The sequence below is a fragment of the Anser cygnoides genome, chromosome 3 (assembly GCF_040182565.1).
Source record: "Anser cygnoides isolate HZ-2024a breed goose chromosome 3, Taihu_goose_T2T_genome, whole genome shotgun sequence".
NCBI classification, from domain to species: Eukaryota; Metazoa; Chordata; class Aves; order Anseriformes; family Anatidae; genus Anser; species Anser cygnoides.
The window spans coordinates 68,682,304-68,700,231 of record NC_089875.1 but is presented as its reverse complement, the minus strand read 5'-3'; the positions used below and the strand labels follow the sequence as shown (position 1 = coordinate 68,700,231).

The 17,928-nt window shown below is 37.3% G+C and overlaps 1 protein-coding gene across 1 annotated transcript in view; it reads right to left on the bottom strand.

The window, feature by feature from the left end:
* MAN1A1 (mannosidase alpha class 1A member 1) overlaps positions 1–17,928 on the bottom strand; it is a 141,572-nt gene that overhangs the window by 93,146 nt on the left and 30,498 nt on the right. The window contains exons 2-3 of the mRNA XM_066994361.1: positions 11,405–11,501; positions 770–885 (exon numbers count right to left, since the gene is read on the bottom strand). Coding sequence (XP_066850462.1) covers positions 770–885; positions 11,405–11,501 — 213 coding nt within the window. The remainder of the gene's footprint in view (positions 1–769; positions 886–11,404; positions 11,502–17,928) is intronic.

The window sequence follows — 17,928 nt, the reverse complement described above, 5'->3', positions numbered from 1 at the left end:
TACTACATTATTGCGACTTCTCTGGTCAACAGAGGTACTCCATTAGCTCTCTGTACTCAGCAATTATAGTACTTATGCTTGACCACAAAAACAAAAAATAAAAAAGACCAAAACCACGACTTCTCAATTTAACCTAAGTTTTACAGATGTTCTAGCTGTTCAGGGCTGGAACAGTTCTAGAATAAAAGCTTTATAAATGAACTTTGTTCTCAACTGTGTATTTACCAGTTAATAGGATGATTTGTACATGCAGGTGTGATGCCTCCTATGACTAAACCAGATCAGTCTGTGCCGAGCTGAGTTCAGTCTAACACACGGGATTCAACTTCACTAGAATACACAAAGGAACTTAAATGATTACATATGGTGTGTGCCTTCTGTAAATGCAAGTCTGACTTATGGAAGATTTTAGAAAGCAAAATTGTGAAGCATTTACAAAACAAAAAATGAATGCTTGCACTGAAGTCCTGATTCTTCCATCCAAAAAGGCTGTAAAGTTTGTTGCTTATTTTATAACAACAAATGCTCTGTTCCTTTCTCCTTGCTTCAGTTCAGGTGGTTGCCTCCTATCTACCTAAATCTATCAGGCCAAAAAACTGCTCATAAGCAGCACAGTAAGTTCACTACATTTCTGCTTGCTGCCTTGTTTTATCCATCAATAATCTTAGTGTTGTAGCCTTGTACCATGCTTGCAATATTAGAATCCAGTCCTCAGTTGATACCTGGATACTAAACAGACCATTAAGTGTTAATTATTAACACTACTTACCACATTGAAATCTAAGTTTTTTTCAACCCAGTCCTTAGCTTCCTTGAATTCCTCTTTCATTTCCATGATGTACAGCGTATCAAGGGCATCCACTATCGTTGCTCCTTGAATGTTACCTAAAATAAATGAAGAACCAGTGATTTACTTTACAACAGAAGGCTTTTCAGTTAAATCTAATTAATTTAAATTAATTCTATTTTCAAAATCCAGTTTTAATTAATCCAATTAAAAATACGACATACAAGCATTCAAGTGGGCAACCATGAATTCACAGCCTTAACTTTGACTCCCATGTCACAACACAACATCACAATATTTAAGTATTTCTTCCACTAATGCTGTTTTGAAGAGCAGGTCTAATGCACTGCATTTTCAGCCATGGGTATATATTTTTGAACACTGATGAAACAATTCACTGTAAAATATAATTCACAGAAGACAATAAATCTCACTGAGAAATTACCGATTCTTCCAGTTTGGAGTGAAAAAAAAATCAGTTGCTTTTTTGTTTTTATCTTCTATATTCAGTAACATACACAGAGCTTTAAGAAGCTAATAAGCAGTGATCACATTTCAGTTAAACTAGCCCTTTAACGAGTAACCTCTCTGAAAACCATTTTTTTTCTGATACTGCACATCACACCATGTAGCCTGCACAAGATACCTTTATGGGGAACAAAGGCAAACTTGCACACATCTGAATTTCTCAGCTCAAGAGAGACCACCAGACACTGGTTTTCAAAGCAAGTTCCAGTTGTTTGCAAAAGTGGTGTCCTTCTACGTCTTTTATGGGGATGGATAGGAGTCAGCTTACCAGCATTCAACTGAAGTTACAAGATGAAATATCACCCATATGTTCACTTTGACATGGATAATGATCCTGCACTAAAAGGCTAACGTGGAGGGTAGGGGAGAAAATACAGCCATGCAAGTGACGATTCCATGCTTCCCTGAATTCTACGACGACTTTTCAAAACAGCTTTTTAGTCCAGGAAGAGTTTCTATTTTTTTAAGCATTTGTTTCTGTTCTGCTTACTGAGGAGTGTCAGAAATTCAGTTTTAGCCAATTTATTTGATTTTGTATTTATGAATTTGGCTCCAGCAATCTTCATTATTAATGCAAACTACTTTTGAGATATTCTTTAGAGACGACTCTAGATACAGAAGTAAACGTGTAGAATTGCGGAATAATTTAGGTTGCAAGGAACAGAGGAAATCATTAGATGCAATCCCTCTCTCCCCAGCAGGGCTAATGACTTGGGTAGATAATTGACTACTCATTCAGGAATGGATTTCACTGGGTAAATAGCAAGATAACAGCTACAAACAACTTTACAGAACTTAACTATAATCCTGAGATGCTTCACGAAAAACTACGCCTTGTAGACTTTTATCACATATCATAATTGAATTATTCATATTTAAGTAGGAAATCCATTGCTTCAGTGAACTCTTTTGTGTTCACTGTCATCATGGTATTATTCTGCTTCTTCATGAAATGGAGGAGTGATTAGAAACCTCCATATAGCAGGACTGACATCATTTTCTCAACCTGAGCTTCCAGATGGAAAATATTTTCCCATTTTTATCTTCTTAAAAAAACTAACAACTTGAGATTATCACCGTTACTTCATACATTTAATAGAATCAGACACTGTCTCCGTTTTAGCAACTGCTAATTGCTTATACCATCCTTTTTGGAATGTCCCTTTCCTACTGTAAAGGAGGTCATCTACATTTTCTCCCAGATATTCCAGTAACAAAACTACAGCATACTTTGGTAACAAGTGCATATTGTCTTCCCAGAGCTTACTTAGAGCTTGGCTGCCCTTCTGGCATATTAAAGGAAAAGTATCTCTTTAAACCTGGCCAGGTAACTTGTATTTTTCCTGAGCTCACAAGAGAGTGACAATGACTGTAGAAAACTGATAGAGGAAAACATGCTCTAGAACCTTACTACAACGGCTCTACAAATATTATTAACTCTGTACAAAAAAAAAGCAGCTTGTAGTGAACTTTTCAACTGAGCTCTACTTAAAGAAAAATTATCTATAACCTGATTTGCTTCAGCGGATTTTGATAGGCTCAGTGCAATGACAGTCTTTGTGATAATCCTCTTGTAATACAGCTAACACTACCTCTAAACAGCCGAGCTTTCAATTTTAAGGATTAGTACTTGAGTTGCAACTCACTACTGAGTCAGAAGTAAAAGAGCACTCAGCCTTATTCAGAAACCACCCTTGGGTTCACACATCCTCTGAACTTCTTTTTCCTGAATCTGTCCCACACAGAACAGCACATGGCCTGCTTTGAGCATAAACCTCTCCCTGCAAGGCAGAGAGAAGAAAATGGGAAAAACTCTAGGGCTTAAGACAATGTTAGCCATTACTCTGAAGGCTTCAGAAGACAGTTAATGTGAGAAGTAAATAGTCAAGTTCGTCTCAAACAGCTACACTTCAAAATTCTTGACAAAAGATAAAAGAAAACAGAGCGTGTTGTTAAAGTGTCAGTCTAGGGACCAGAGTTATGGCTTGTGACCAACCGTAGTTTACAGTAAGTTAGCCAACAGGATAATCCAAAGTTAAGAGCATTAAGGAAATCGTGTAGCTGAACAGTTCATCTGCAACCAGTCACACAAACAAGGGGAGGGGGAGGAAAAAAAAAAAGGAATGTAATGAAGTTAAATGAACACTTCTCATTATGGAATAACAGCAAATATTTCACAAGCCAATATATGCTATGCTTCTCAGAGTACACCGGACAAAGTATGAAATACAGTTATCATACTTGTTAGCTTCTGTGCAACGTTCTCAAGAAGTTACACAGAAGTCAAGGTCTGCAACAGGCAAAAATTATTGACAGGCATTTAAAATACATGCTCATTTTCATATGACAGAATACTTGGACAGGAGAATTGTTCTGTCATATGCCTAAAAGCAGCTATAAATTTGATTAACATCTCGTTTAACAAAAAAGTGCCAGCAAAGCTGTAATCTCCAAGTTAGAGTTTCACAGTTGTCCTAGTCAGGAGGAAGCTATCACAAATAATACTCTGAGCAAATTCATACCCCTAAAGTAATTATGGATTTATTCAGCAGATAATACAAGAAACTGTATACTCGAAGAACAGAAAATGGACTGAAATTCATCAAATGTAAGCTTAAAGTGAATAATTGATAAGTGATAATCAGATGTGCAAGCCTACCAAATAGAAACATATTAGTCTCTACCAAAACCTCCAAACCAAGTACTCCTATATGCTCCATGTTACTTCTGCTTCTGTATTTATCTCTCCTCTTTACTAACAGCATCACTTGCTCCATGTAAGTGACTAAGAGAGAACATGTAAAATAGCCTACAAGCTAATTAACTGAAGAGAATGCAAAAGAAATCAGTCAACATGAATCTTGACACGGACTATCTAGCAGCAGCTAAAGAGCATCCCCTCTCAAGTTTAACAATGTGATATCTTTAACAATGATCTGGAAGAAAAATAAAAAAGATTCTACTGCTGACAAGATTTGTGGATGATGAACAAAGACGACTGATCCAGTGTTTCAGAATAGCTGGATATGTATCACAGAGCAGTTTTGTGCAATATGTAACAGGTTGACTTAACAATATCCTTTTTATTATCTAACAATGCAAAACTATCCATGCAGAAATAAGAAAATTAGATTACATTAGAGAATGTAATGAAAGCCCCTCAGGGTTAGGTGGGCGGAGAATAATAATAATAAAAAAAAGTGGTCAGAGGATGAGTAACTTCATACGAGTTTCCAGGGTGACAATACGGGGAGAACTGCTGTCCTTGGATGACAAGCTTATTAGCAAAGCTCTGTGACTGAGCTTATGTGGCCATATGGTTTAAGAACCACAAATGGATCATAGCCAAACTGTTTGGAGGGTGGGCCAAGAAGCATTTTTTTTTTTAATTTGTCTGTCCCAGGCTTTTAAACATGGCTTATACTTTTTGCCAAGAGAGTCTGAAATAGAATACAGTTAGGATGCCAGAATCAATGAATGTTGGTGCATTTAACAGTTTGTTTACAACTTCCCTCCCATCCCCTGTATACCAAGTTTGTGTTTTCATTTTCCAGAATATCCATGCTCCTTGCCATCCCATATATTTGGATATACACACACACGCACGTGTGTACATATATATGAATCAGATAAAGGTTTGTGATCTGCAGGCAAATCAAACAGAACACTACTGGGAGAAGTTTCAGAAATCTGTCTTAGTGCATTGCCTGTAACAGGATGGAGGCCAGGCCGTATTGCTTTCCCCTTATCCTTGAAATCAACTGCTTTTCTTTTTCTTACTCATATTCTGAATGGAAGAAAACTGTGGCAAAGCATACGATAAAATTGGGAAGTATGGAATGAAGTATGAAGTGGCCTCAGGTCATGCTACACATCAGCTCTCCCAGCTGTAATAATTCACCAAACAACAAGCATCATACACCAGGATTTCTTGTTTTTGAATGAACATAAAAGAGGAGTAGAATGTTGCTAGTTATTCTAGAAAAAGTTACTTTTTTGTGTTTCTGAGATGAAGTATGAAAATTAGTACGTGACATTTGTATTAGTATTTTTTTTAATAAGATGGAAATTCAGCATATACAAATAAAGTATATGCCCTTAAAAATGCGCAAGTGTTCAAAAATAATTTTTCTCCATTACTGTCGGAAGAACTGCTTTAATGGCTACTTTGTACTTCCACTATTGTAGAAAAAAATTATACATAGGTATATTGAAATTGCACTCAGCCCCACCCTGATCTTCCAGACCTTTCATTATCTTCACAGCCACCAAGGCAAACTTGTTTTGTCACCTTCCAGTTATTGTAAGTTGAAGAAACTCAGACAAAGCAGATGTTTTCAGTGAAAGCTTCCTTCAATTTGTCATTTCAGACTCAAAATCCCAGTCAAAAATGCAGTAATATAATCGATCACATTTTTTTCTTAATCTAGCCATTAAGAGCAGTTCAGATTTTCTTAACATGAGAAATAAGAACAGATACTTTGTAATATTAAATATGAGCCGAAAAAAATAATCAATAAGGCATTTGATTTTTTTCAGCTGTATACACATGCACATTGTACAACAATCACTTTAAACTACATTATTCTCAGTATATTCAAAAATACATATAGGTTTGACAAAATTAACTTTTTGACTAGAGGTGTAGGTTTCTTAGAGCATTGTTTCAAAAGCTGACTCAAATTTTTAAACAGTGCTTTCTTTTATTTAAAGTTGACTGTAAAGGCTCCTATCCAATATCATTAGCAATTTGAAGTGTCAAGAGTGATTAATTATTAAAATGTACTACGCCAAAACACAAAACTTGCTCAAATACTGGCAATCCCCCAGCAACACTTTCAATTTCAGTCACTGTTACCAGCTGGTAAGAGTGGGGGAAAAAAACAAAACAAAACTATATACTTTAAAAAAAAAAAAAAAAAAACAGATCTGGCTTCTCATTTGTGTAACACGAAACACTGCAGTGATATTTCTAGAATACTCTTCTAATTTCCAGTATTTTGGAGATCTGTGCATTCTAGTGCCAGTTCTTGTGTCTTTGTATTTAATAGCCCTTGATGAATTTTTCCTCCATTACCTTGTCTACTTGCTTTCCATGGAAACCATTAGCATCCACCATGACTTTGGCACTTGTACAGCTCAGCTACACAGTTTGTAATGAACCGCCTACTTTTGCTTGCTTTGAACACGCTACTTCTATAGATTTGATATTTCAACCCTATCCAGAGGGTGTTGTTTCCAACAAGGAACCATAAATCCTTATTCACACCATCCTTGCCACTATTTATGGACATCCATATATTACGCCAAAAAGTTCTCAATCTTTACTACCTATTTTGAGTTTAACTGGATTCATATCTCCCATGCCACTATGTGCCAGTTTAAATTTAGGTATATTAGGACCCATTTGCTATTTTAAAGTGCAATTACCATCTATCAGGGAAATCCCTCTGGGTTCACAGAATTGCTTGCAGTTTCCTATTGCTTTAACTGCCTTGGGTAACTTGTTATCCTTGCCAAGCTGTCACTCTGTTCACTTGATTTTCCAGCGCTGTGATAAGTAACTTGAGAGCATGGACTCAGCATTGCTGGAAGAGTACTGGAAGAGGCCATTAATAACCGTGAAAAACGCTTTTGGAAATCTTAAAAGGCAATAAACTTCCTTGCCTTCATATTGACCTGCTTAGTTGAAAAAACAGTAGTTTTGAAGCAGAACCTCCTTCCACAAACACTGTGCTGAGCCATTCATCCACATATCTGCTTATGTGATTCTTCAGACAAGCTTCTATTAATTTATTTGGCAAAGAATTCAAGCCCACTTCCAAAATTAAGACTGCATACTGAAATCCGTAATTCCAGGGACTTTAGCAGCAACAGTGAAAATAAACAAGGGTGGGGATGGAAAATATTGAAACTTTTTAATTTTAATTCATATGTTATTTAAATACATGTAAAATTAATTTTTGTGAACTATATTAATAAAACTACCAGTTTAAAAATACACATTGGTGATCAATGGAAGAGTTTTGAGTATGAATATTAGCAGGCTTTAAAAATCTGCATACACCTCAATACTCTATTCAATAAACTTCAAAAATTAGTTCAAAGTGGGAAGAACAGGATCTTGCTAAACCATAACACTTTAGCTTTGCAGCTTGTGAGTATTAAAAGTGCCCCTTATCCCTCTGGAAAAGGTCCCTTTTCACTGGCAGAGACTAATTATACTATACCCACAAGTTACATTATTATTAAACTTGCAATGCTGTACATGAAATACAGTTACAGGAAATTATACAAGCCCTTTAGTAACACTTGCTTAAGCACAGAAATCACTTCTAGAGAAAGCTCTCAACCAGCAGTGCTCATTAGTTTTAAGATCAGTACAGAAGGCTTAGAGAAGAATAGCTCCAGGGCCGGGACGAGGGTGGCGGAGATGAATGGGAGATTAAAAAAAAAATAATAAAGTTACAAAATTGTGATTTTACCATTCTACATGTCTTCTATGCCTTTTTTTTTTTTTTTAATAAACTTAACATTTACATAGGGGCTATATTCTATCAGGCAGGAACAATTAGGACTTACAAAGAAGAATGAGTACACAGCAAAAGTCATACCATTATAGATGACACACACAGGGTGAAAAAAAAAAAAAAGTTTAGCAATTCCAAATTACTAGATTAGTCTAGAAGCAGTTGTACACTTGACCTCGTGGAACTAAAATATTAAGAATACTACCAAGACAACAACTGATGTCTTTTCAGTTCTGCCTTTTCAAATAGTTGTTACTGTAACTGAATTCTTTGCAGTTGGTGTAAACAATTAAAAAACCACAATAATGTCAGTTACCTGCCAAGCTAACATGTTAAAAGCTGAAGTGACAAATAAAAGGAAACTAAAACATTATATGGATATGCTGACAAGACTTAGCAATGGTCAGAGGCAAACATTAGGCTTTGGCTTCATCCTGAAACAAAAATATTTCAGCTCACTATATGTTTAAGCCTTTCCCTAAAAGACAGTTGAGTGTGCACATGTGAAAGGAATCAAGTTCTGCAAATAACCGAGCAGAACGTCTACAGTCACGTACGTCTAAAGGCTACCTTTCTAAAGATTTCCTCGAGCTTATCAATACACCTCCCATTCCTCACATACGCTGCTCACAGAATATCTGCAAGACCAAGGCAGGTCCTTGTCTGCAAAAGTCTGCTTCATGGGCTTAAGAAAAATAAAATGGCACTTCAAAGCTCCTTAAGAAGTCCTCATCTCCAGAAGAGCTCTGCTACTCTTAATTTGTGTGAGGTGCTAGATCTGGATGCTTTTCCTCCCCAAAGGTCAGAACCATCTGGGCTTCAATGCAGCTTTCTCCTGTCATCATCTTGCTGGCAATATTCCTCTTCCACCTAGCCTAACAATAGTATCACGTTGCATTAAATGCGTTGCCAGATCCACAATGGTATTGCCAAAGTCACATCTATGTGTAATTGAGCTTGTTAAATGCCCGTGCTGTTTTTGTGTCTCATAGCCTTCAAGACAACAGTCACGATAATCTATCTACAAAATGCCTCACCATTCCAGTAAGGACTGAAGCATTAATACCTCCAAAATTAAGCTCAGAAGCAATATCTTTTGAAAACTCTCTTCCTGTGCCCAAAGAACTATACTCTCTGTAACCCATACAACATTAAGCACCAGTGAACCACAATATTGGAACCTGCTAATCCCCACAGTGAAATACTCAGAGTCTCCAACCCTTAACAGACATTCCCAATATATTTCAAGTACTGTAGAGGCACCAATTAATTAACAGGAGGGGAAGAGTTCAAAATTAACCACCTGGCTAATGAAGTACGCTATATCTTACTTCTGTTAAAACCAGAAACGTTTGAAAAATTTTTTTTTTGAAGTTTTTGAAAAATGAGACCTAGAGCAAGATTAAAAGACAACCACTGCAAATTAGAGATCGTTATAATGGCTGTCGGCAAACTGAAGGTCTTACTTGACTTCTGAGGGTTGCGAGGAAATTCAAGGCATTCAGAGCTGGAGGTAACCTATTGTCAATAATTTAATTCAGAAAAGAAACCTTGTTTGGCATTCCATGAGCTAAATGAAGTTCAACTTTTTTTTTTTCTTTTTGGTCAAAAAAGTCAAAACCAGTTCATCTTTTCATTCCTTAACAAAAAAGAAAAAAGCATTTGTGGAATTCAAACATGAACGTACCGACCAGATCTAGTGATCTGAGGACACTATTACAGAAACAAGGATTTGTTTCTAAAAAACAAAAGGAGATTAAAGATTCAGGAAAGGGTAGTTCATGAGACAGCATAGCTGGTAGATATGCTGCTCTTCAGTATTTTGCAAAGAATTACAATGGAAGAGAAACTGTTTATTTTGATTTGCCACCAAGATCAACAAGAGTGGAGATGTTTCTAAGAAAATCTCCTCAGAAATAAGATCTTATGTTAGATACCACGATGATGAAGTGGTCTGCATTTAAACTGACTCTGGCTCTTATTCTTTGAAATACAGTTTTATTATCAAATTCAACACTTTTCCTGTTGCACACTAAACAGTACCTTCAGTGACTTATTCTTATGCTGTATCCGCAACACTTCTACTTAAGAATTTCACAAGTCAATATATCTACTGCTTTTTCTGCAAATCCATGCAGTACCATTAGGAACTCAAACCACTTAAATTTTTATACCACTTCTGATGCCAATGAAACTAGATTAAGCATTTTAATTTTCAAGACATCATGCAACATTTTCTTGTCCTCCAAGAAAACAAAACAGGATTGCATTAAACAGTTACTTAAATCTGATATTAAACTGCAAAACTATCAGTAATCTGAAAGCTGATAATCAATTTTAGTTTTCCACATGAAAATAGAAGCCCAAGTTAACCCTGAAGTTCACCCAAACTGCTTTGGTTTCAAACACCCAATTCATATTTAAAGTCCAGTATCTAACTCTATAATTATCTAGTAAAACTTTTTTTTGATGTCACCTTAGCAGTGCAGCAACATCAATGTAGATGTATTTTCACAATTATTTTTGTAATCACAACTGCTGTCTCTTAGCAACTTCCAAATATAGTTGAGAATTTGATAAGTGCTCTATTTAAGCTGTTTTAGGAACTGTTCCCACTTGAAACTGTCTTTTCCACACAGTCAACAAAATAAGTTCCTGTTAAAATCAAAATAATATATTGACTTTTTCCCCAGCTATAGAAATTAGTTCATTTTTTCAGCTTTCTGTTTGGAAAACAGAATTTATTTGAATACAAAGATTGCAGTTAAACAGCTTAATTGATCATTTCTCTGCAAAACTGAAGATGACAACTCATAGGACTGCTTTCTCACACTTCTTCAGAATTCTGGTGCCCTTCAGCTGCTGTTTATCCAAGCTCTGTCCCACTTGCACATTAAAAAGTCTTGCCTCATTACACTGGATTTCTGCAGTGTGCCTCTCCTACTGGAGCTTTTCAGCTCCATATTTGTCCTAAACTGATAACAACTTGGGTGTTATTTAAACATCTCCTGTGTAACATTTAGAGGTGCAAATAATGTTTATATTCATGAAAGAAAAAGCCTGTTAAGGGAGCCTGAGTGATAGGGATTAACAAGTTTCTTCAAGGAATGGGCATAAATTGCTGGGAACTGCAGACAGCTTCAGCTACCTTCATGGTAGTAGAGATTACCAAGTAACGATGCTTGTTCCCTGTACAGGACTTTTCTGGAGCCCCTTCCACCTCCCCCCTTACAGTTTCTGTTTCATGCTTACTGAATCTGGTGTCGAAGAGTTCCACTTTATATGAAAAGTTTTAAGGTAGGGCAGTGTTTAATGCAACAAAACTACTTCTTTATCATGCAGCAATGACACTTCATTTATTCTCATTCAGAAAGGAATCTATAAGAGTCATAGACAGCATGACCTTCATTAACTGTTATTTTCTATACATAACAGAAGTAAGAAACACCACACTGCATCACAAAGGCTAGAAAGAACACGTGTTTATCACCTATAATCTTTTCAGCTGATTTACTGTTTTATGCTAACGTCACTAAGCACAAAAATACACTCTACTCACCAAATAAATTGCTTGAATGTCCTTGCTTAGATATGGGTTTCAGTTCATTTAATCCCCATGCGTAACGCTTATAATTATCCCAGGCATGTTTCATCATCTGCAGGGAAACAAAAGCAGGATTAAAATGTTTATTTTGCAAGAAGCCACGGCAAATACTGACTTAAGAATACTCTCAATATTAAATATATTTAATACAACGCTTAATTATATTCATGTTCTATGCATCAGAACTATGAAATATTTTACACAGGAGCACTATTTTCCGGGTGGTAGCAGCATGGTTACCCTAAGAGCTCTATGTCTGTCAGATCCACCTATACTGTTATCTGTATGCTTATGGTCAACATAGAATCAAAAATGATTTTTTTAAATGAATTTATGTTATACATTAATTCAGATATTATTTTTTTCCCTTAAGAATACACCTCTTAAACTGATGGAAGCAACATTTAAGTTTTTGTTTATCCTGGAGCAGGAAGTTTTGCAGTCACAATTAAGAGCAGCTCACAGGAATTTTCAGTCTGGCAGAGATTTTCTTGTATAAAATTCATGTGGTTCAAACTCAATACAGCTAATAACAGAAAAATGAAGTTAGAATGGGCAGGCAAGGCATCTAGGAAAGGTTTTGAGTTTGTTATGATACAATCTTCTGTGACTATAAATGCTACTGTATGCCTCTGTAGCTATTTTTACATATCATTTTGCACAAACAGCCAAGAACTTTTACAACTAACTAAGCTTGGCTATAAAGATGCTTTTTCTGTACACAGATGCACCACAAATAAATACTGCTCTGGAAACCTCCCTTGGGGAACCCAGCACAGCAGCTCTGCAATATGAGCAGAGGGCATTCACATCAGAAGCAGGCAGCAGATTCACCCAAGGACACTTCACACCCTCTCCCTACCACAATCAGCCAAGAGCTAGCTCAAAGGGTGCCTTTTGGGGGTGTCTCAGGTGAACCTGTCCCTCCCCAGGCATGTAGCTAGGACAACAGCACAGCTCTGTGGTGTCTGGTGAAGAACCACTGCCACTCCAGTAGGTCCACCACCTCCCTTCACCAGCAACATCTCTAACCCCTGCTCGGGAAGAGCCTTTTTCAAGGACCACTACCAGCAACCTGGCTTTACGTAAGAGGAGAGTCTTTGCCTCCGCGTTGTCTTTCCTCCCTCCTTCCACAAAGCAGAGCAGAGCTAGGAATGCCAGAGGTCGTCTGCCAGACAAGAAGTGATGGTTTCAGACCTTTTCAAAGACACTGCTTCAGGCTGTCAGCTGACAACACTGCACTGCCCTTGCTTTCAGACCTCTTCTTGAGGCCACGTGTGTCAAGGATAATTCCGTTAAATAGCAGTTATAATCCTACATTTAAAAGCAACAGCCCTAGGACATGCTGATAACGGTAATCCTAAACTTTCTTCCTTCCTCTCCTTTGCTCAAATTACATAGAGAAATTATGTCAATCAAAAATCTGCATTAAACCAGACTATAATAAATGACAACAGATTTTCTAGAGTACTGCTATGCCCCTGAGAAAAAATGTTTCTTCTCCATTTATAGGAGCATAAATGCGCAACAATCCTGCAGGAAAATTCAGGAATGTTAATTTACTCTACAGTCCTTAGAGGGCCAACTTCACAAGTTTAAAAAAAAAATGTATCTGCATTTAATATATGAGCACTTTCAACCAGGAAGTTAGCATGGTGTTAGATCTCAGCTGAGAGGCAGTAAGAGGATGTGTGGAAACATCCTCCGGCCGCGGGTGGCACTGATACATTGCCTGGCAGGAGCCAAATCCCTCGCTCAGCTTCACTCAGGGATGGCTTAGGAGCTCTCCAGGGACAGGGGCATCTTGTCCCAGCGCAGACCTGGCAGCAGGCAGCCAAGCAGCAGCCTTTATCTCTATGTGACATTCCCAACCCCTGGCAAGAGGGATCAGGATCATATGAAACCGATCATTTAGCCACAGCATAAGGCTATTTTCTAATTTACCAATTAAGTTCTCCAGCAATTTTGCACATTATACAAGAAAGACTTATTCTGCCCTGCAGTCATGTGCCAGATTTGCAAGCTCAGCTTTAGGTATTAGAATCCAAATTCTCAGAGATTTCAGCAGGCTAAATCCTGACCTGCACTGAACCTGACATTTTCTATGCTTTATCAAAGCACAGAAAAACATGTTTATTTTCTTATAAAATCACATCAGAATTCTTTTAATTTGTTTAATCTTAATCTAGGAACACTACAAGGAAGGGCTTATTTATTTATTTAAATCAAAGCTGTAATTAAGTGGTCTGAATCAAAGTGTCTAAAGATGCCATATTATAACAAAATTAAGACTGTTCAAGCCAGTACTAACATAGTCGTTCCCTTTTTCCTTCCTTTTTCTTCTAGTACAACCCTGCTCTGTCTCTTGCAGAAAACAGATGATGCTCAACTATCCCCACACCAAGTCAGTTCAGGGAGCAGAAACTTCTGCAAATGGAACTTGGGTTTTGAGGATCATTTCTGTCCTGTTTCATTCTCCATGTCAGATTGCCAGGAGTATCAGAGTTACCAAGCAGAAAAGTCAGGAACAGCTCCAAACCCAGTTCAGTTCGGCCAAAACAGTCACAAAGAGCAAGACACTACAAGACGTCTCCTCAGTTGCCTTTTCCAGCTGATGTACATTTTGATTGTATTGCACTGTAAATGCAGACGTGCGCTCCTAACAGGAGCCACCCTGATTACCTTCTGGTTAGCCAACCCACCAGAGTAAGGCAGGAAGCTAACCCTCACAGAAGACCCTACCTTCTAACAATAATTATTATTAGATATTAATGAACAACAACTCTTATTTCTCAAAATGTCCTCCAGTTTTGCTGAGTATTAACTACTCAGCAAACTAGACAAGTGTAACTACTAGCAACCAAATACAAATGTCAAATGTGTCTATGCAGCAAAGAGTGACTAGGACTCAGTGTTACTCCACTTGCTGTGCAAATAACCCATAGATAAGTAGCCTTAAAAACCCACCAACTTTACACTGCCAGACAACAGCCACAGTTTGTGCTTCTAACTTACCAGGAAATCTCAATTTCTAGAACTCAATGCATCAGCAGTGCTCTATATGCTTTTTCCCCTGCAGGAATTTAAGTTTCCCACTAAAAAGAATTTCCTACCTGTTAACAGGTTTATTTTTTAGACATGAATGAAAAAATTCTAAAATAGTGAGTAGCAATTTGAATAAACTCAAGTTAAAGATAATTAAGCTTTTGCTTAAGCCAAACTCCTAGCACTGGAAGTTCAGTAACGAAATTTAACAATTGCTTGCAGAAATCCACCTATCCTTACAGTTTTCACCTGTTTGCATGAGATATCTCCAGATATCTCATCTCAGATATCTTTTTTTTTTTTTAATTCATCAAGCCTTTTGATCACCTCTCTGACTCCTTGCACAGGTACCACTAATTGCTTGAAATTTCCAAATAAATCTCACTTTCACTGAGAACATCCATGTAACAACAAGTTCCTAATGATGAAGAATCTGACAGCTTTTGGTCAGATGATTCCAGATACTCTCAAACTTCTCTACAGTGTAACTAATGAAATGATTTCACCTGAGTGCTTTCAAATAATTCCTTATTATTCCTCCAGGATGTCAGTAGGCAGAAGTACATTTGCAAAGACGCATTCCTCAGTTCTTCTACTTTTGCTAAGATATGTTCATTGAACCTGAAAATCCAGAAGAGCCTGCCAGCTCACTGGGAGGCCCTGCACCTACATCAGCCAAGTCCGTTTCTGATCAAGCTCTACCACAGGGCATTCAGAATTAAAAGCCACAGCCAAATGCTTGACTATCTAGCACTTTTTCACTAGTAAGCTGGCTGCTTTTACACCTTCTGAAAAGAAATGAAGCAATGATTTTGACTTATAAAGTCAGAAAATATCAAAATACCACCCCACCTCTGTTGGGGAAGTGTGCTGTTATAATTGGCATCAGCAAAGACTTAGAAGAAAAAATTGAGGGTTCTGATGCTATTCATGAAAGGACCTCTGATTTTTTTTTGCTTCCTTTAGAGCAAGAGAAAGATATATATATATATTTTTTTAATCAACCAGATCAATATAATAATAAATAAAAATAATTAAACCAAAACCAAACAGGTTTGTTCTTCAGAAGCAGAAACAAAGACTTTTACTAGAGCTATAATGCTGACCAACCAAAGGATGATGACCACGCATTCCCATTTGCTGGTATTACAGCTACTGCCATCTTCTAAGCACTCTAACACAATGTCTGCGAAGGACACATAAACCACTTGAAATGTGCAAAATACAGTTCTATTCAAACAGGAGTACCCAAGAGTTCAGGCGTGAAACGTTGCCAGAAAATGAGTGATGCTGAATCAGCACAGTAATGGTATTTAGATGCAAACTACTGCGGTACCAGGTGGAGTGAAAATAAGAACTTAATAAGATCTATTTTCAGCTGTTAAGATGTATGCTGGGGAGATGTCAGAAAGGATGTCAGGAAAAGAATTCAAGCACCTTTTAGAACTGCAATATTAAAGAAAAAAAAACTCACAGCATGAAATAGTACCATCTTGACCTTCAACAGAGTCATTTAAACCATGTCAAGATGAGAGGGAAGCAGAAGACTAAAATGGTACTGGACACCCAACGGAGGAAGACCCTTGAGAAACTCTAACATGAAAAAAAAATAAGAAAACACTTCGCTTGTCTGCTCTATTAAACTTTAATTGCTAGATTAAAAAGATTTTCTCAGTCTATGCTGAGCCTTTTACATGTTTTTCCTCACCTTTTAAATTGTTCCTTAACAGAGCTGTGTGCTCACTCAGCCTAGTCTCCCTGAATCTTTTCTCCTTCCTGTTGCTGTAACTAAAGCTTCTTCATCCTTTTACAGCATCAGTAAGGGAAATGAAGGAAGTCCCTAACATTACTAAGAATTTTCTAAACATATTTCACTTAAACTTTCCTCCTGTGCAGATGAACTCGCATGGTTGATACCTGCATTGGGTCTGGTGTCAGCATTCTTCATAGCAGCCTGTACGGTGCTTCGCTTTGAATTTGTGGCTAAAATACATTGATAACACACCAGTGTTTTGGCTATTGATGATCAGTGCTTATGTAACATCAAGGCTTTCTCTTTTTCCCTCCACTCTTTCTCTGCTCCCCACCACATGTAGGCTGGGGTGAGCGAGGGATTGGGAGGGGACACAGCTGACCCAGGCTGGCCAAAGGCATGTCCCACACCAGGTAAAGTCACACTCATGTCCGCATGCAGGTAGTGGCCTCTGCACCTCTCATCCCTGCCCCACCTCCCTTCCTTCACCTAATAAACCTCCTTGACCTTGACCCATCAGTTTTCTCACTGGGTGAGCAAGCAACTGCACGGTGCTTGGCTGGTCACGGTGAATCCACCACCAGGCCTCCAGTGAATGACATTTGTGACCACAACACAACCTGCAGAGCAAAGCTGATTGCTTTGCTCTGCAGGCAATATTATATTAACCACTAGCTAAAACTCAAGCTTTAGGAAGCCTTACTTTCTTACTTTCCATTCCCATTACTGTTAAGCAACTGCATCTAAATAAGGCAGATGTATTCTCAGCTGTTTTCACTGTCCTCAAGTACTTGCAATACAGCTGAAAAACTTCAGTCATTCTGGAAATTTTATTAGTAGTAAGCATAACAGTACCTTTGAAGGTATTACAAGGTCACTAATCAGGATTTCTCTGTGAAAAACACGGTATGATCTTGAGCTGATTCACTATCATCTTTCATAAAATGATGCAGCATATATGAGCTGCTCTTCATATGCTTTTATGGAATTTACTGTTTATCACAGCGAGTAATTTTTGGCAACACATAGCCTGTGTTTTTGGAAGTTACTGGAAGCACTACATCCGTGTTTCACCATCTTCATAATGGTCTTTAGTGTACTATTAGACTTCTAAAGAAACACAAGTTATTTGCTGAGTTTATTGACCTTGTCTTGAATGATCTACATCTTGGAAACATGAAGTAATAGGATTTTTCTGAAGATCTCAGTACAGAACGCTTTTTTTTTTTTTTCCTAGGATTAGGAAGCACAACTATATTGTGAAATCACTTGGCAGTTACTTTTGTTTCAGAGCATGATCTTTGTTACTTTTGTCATTATTCACTATTATTACTTTGAAATAAAAGGTTTGAATTACTACCAATCTTTTTTTGCAGTTCTGCAGGTAATCGTAACACATTGTCTTTTCCATCTGGAAGTGTTTCAATTACTAATAACTGTCTTGAATTTCCTCAGGGAAAAAAAAAAAAGGATTTTAAAGTACTTTATATCTGTATATTATCATATATATTTTCAGCTTTTTACCCTGCTCATACTTGCTCCAGAGTGGATACTCTAGAATGTAGGGTGCTCAACTGTAGTTAATTCTTTGCTAAGTAGTTCATAACCTAATCTCAGCAGACATGTAGGTATGACTATGGAGTGATACATGTCTTTTTTTTTTTTAAGTTACACTATGTCT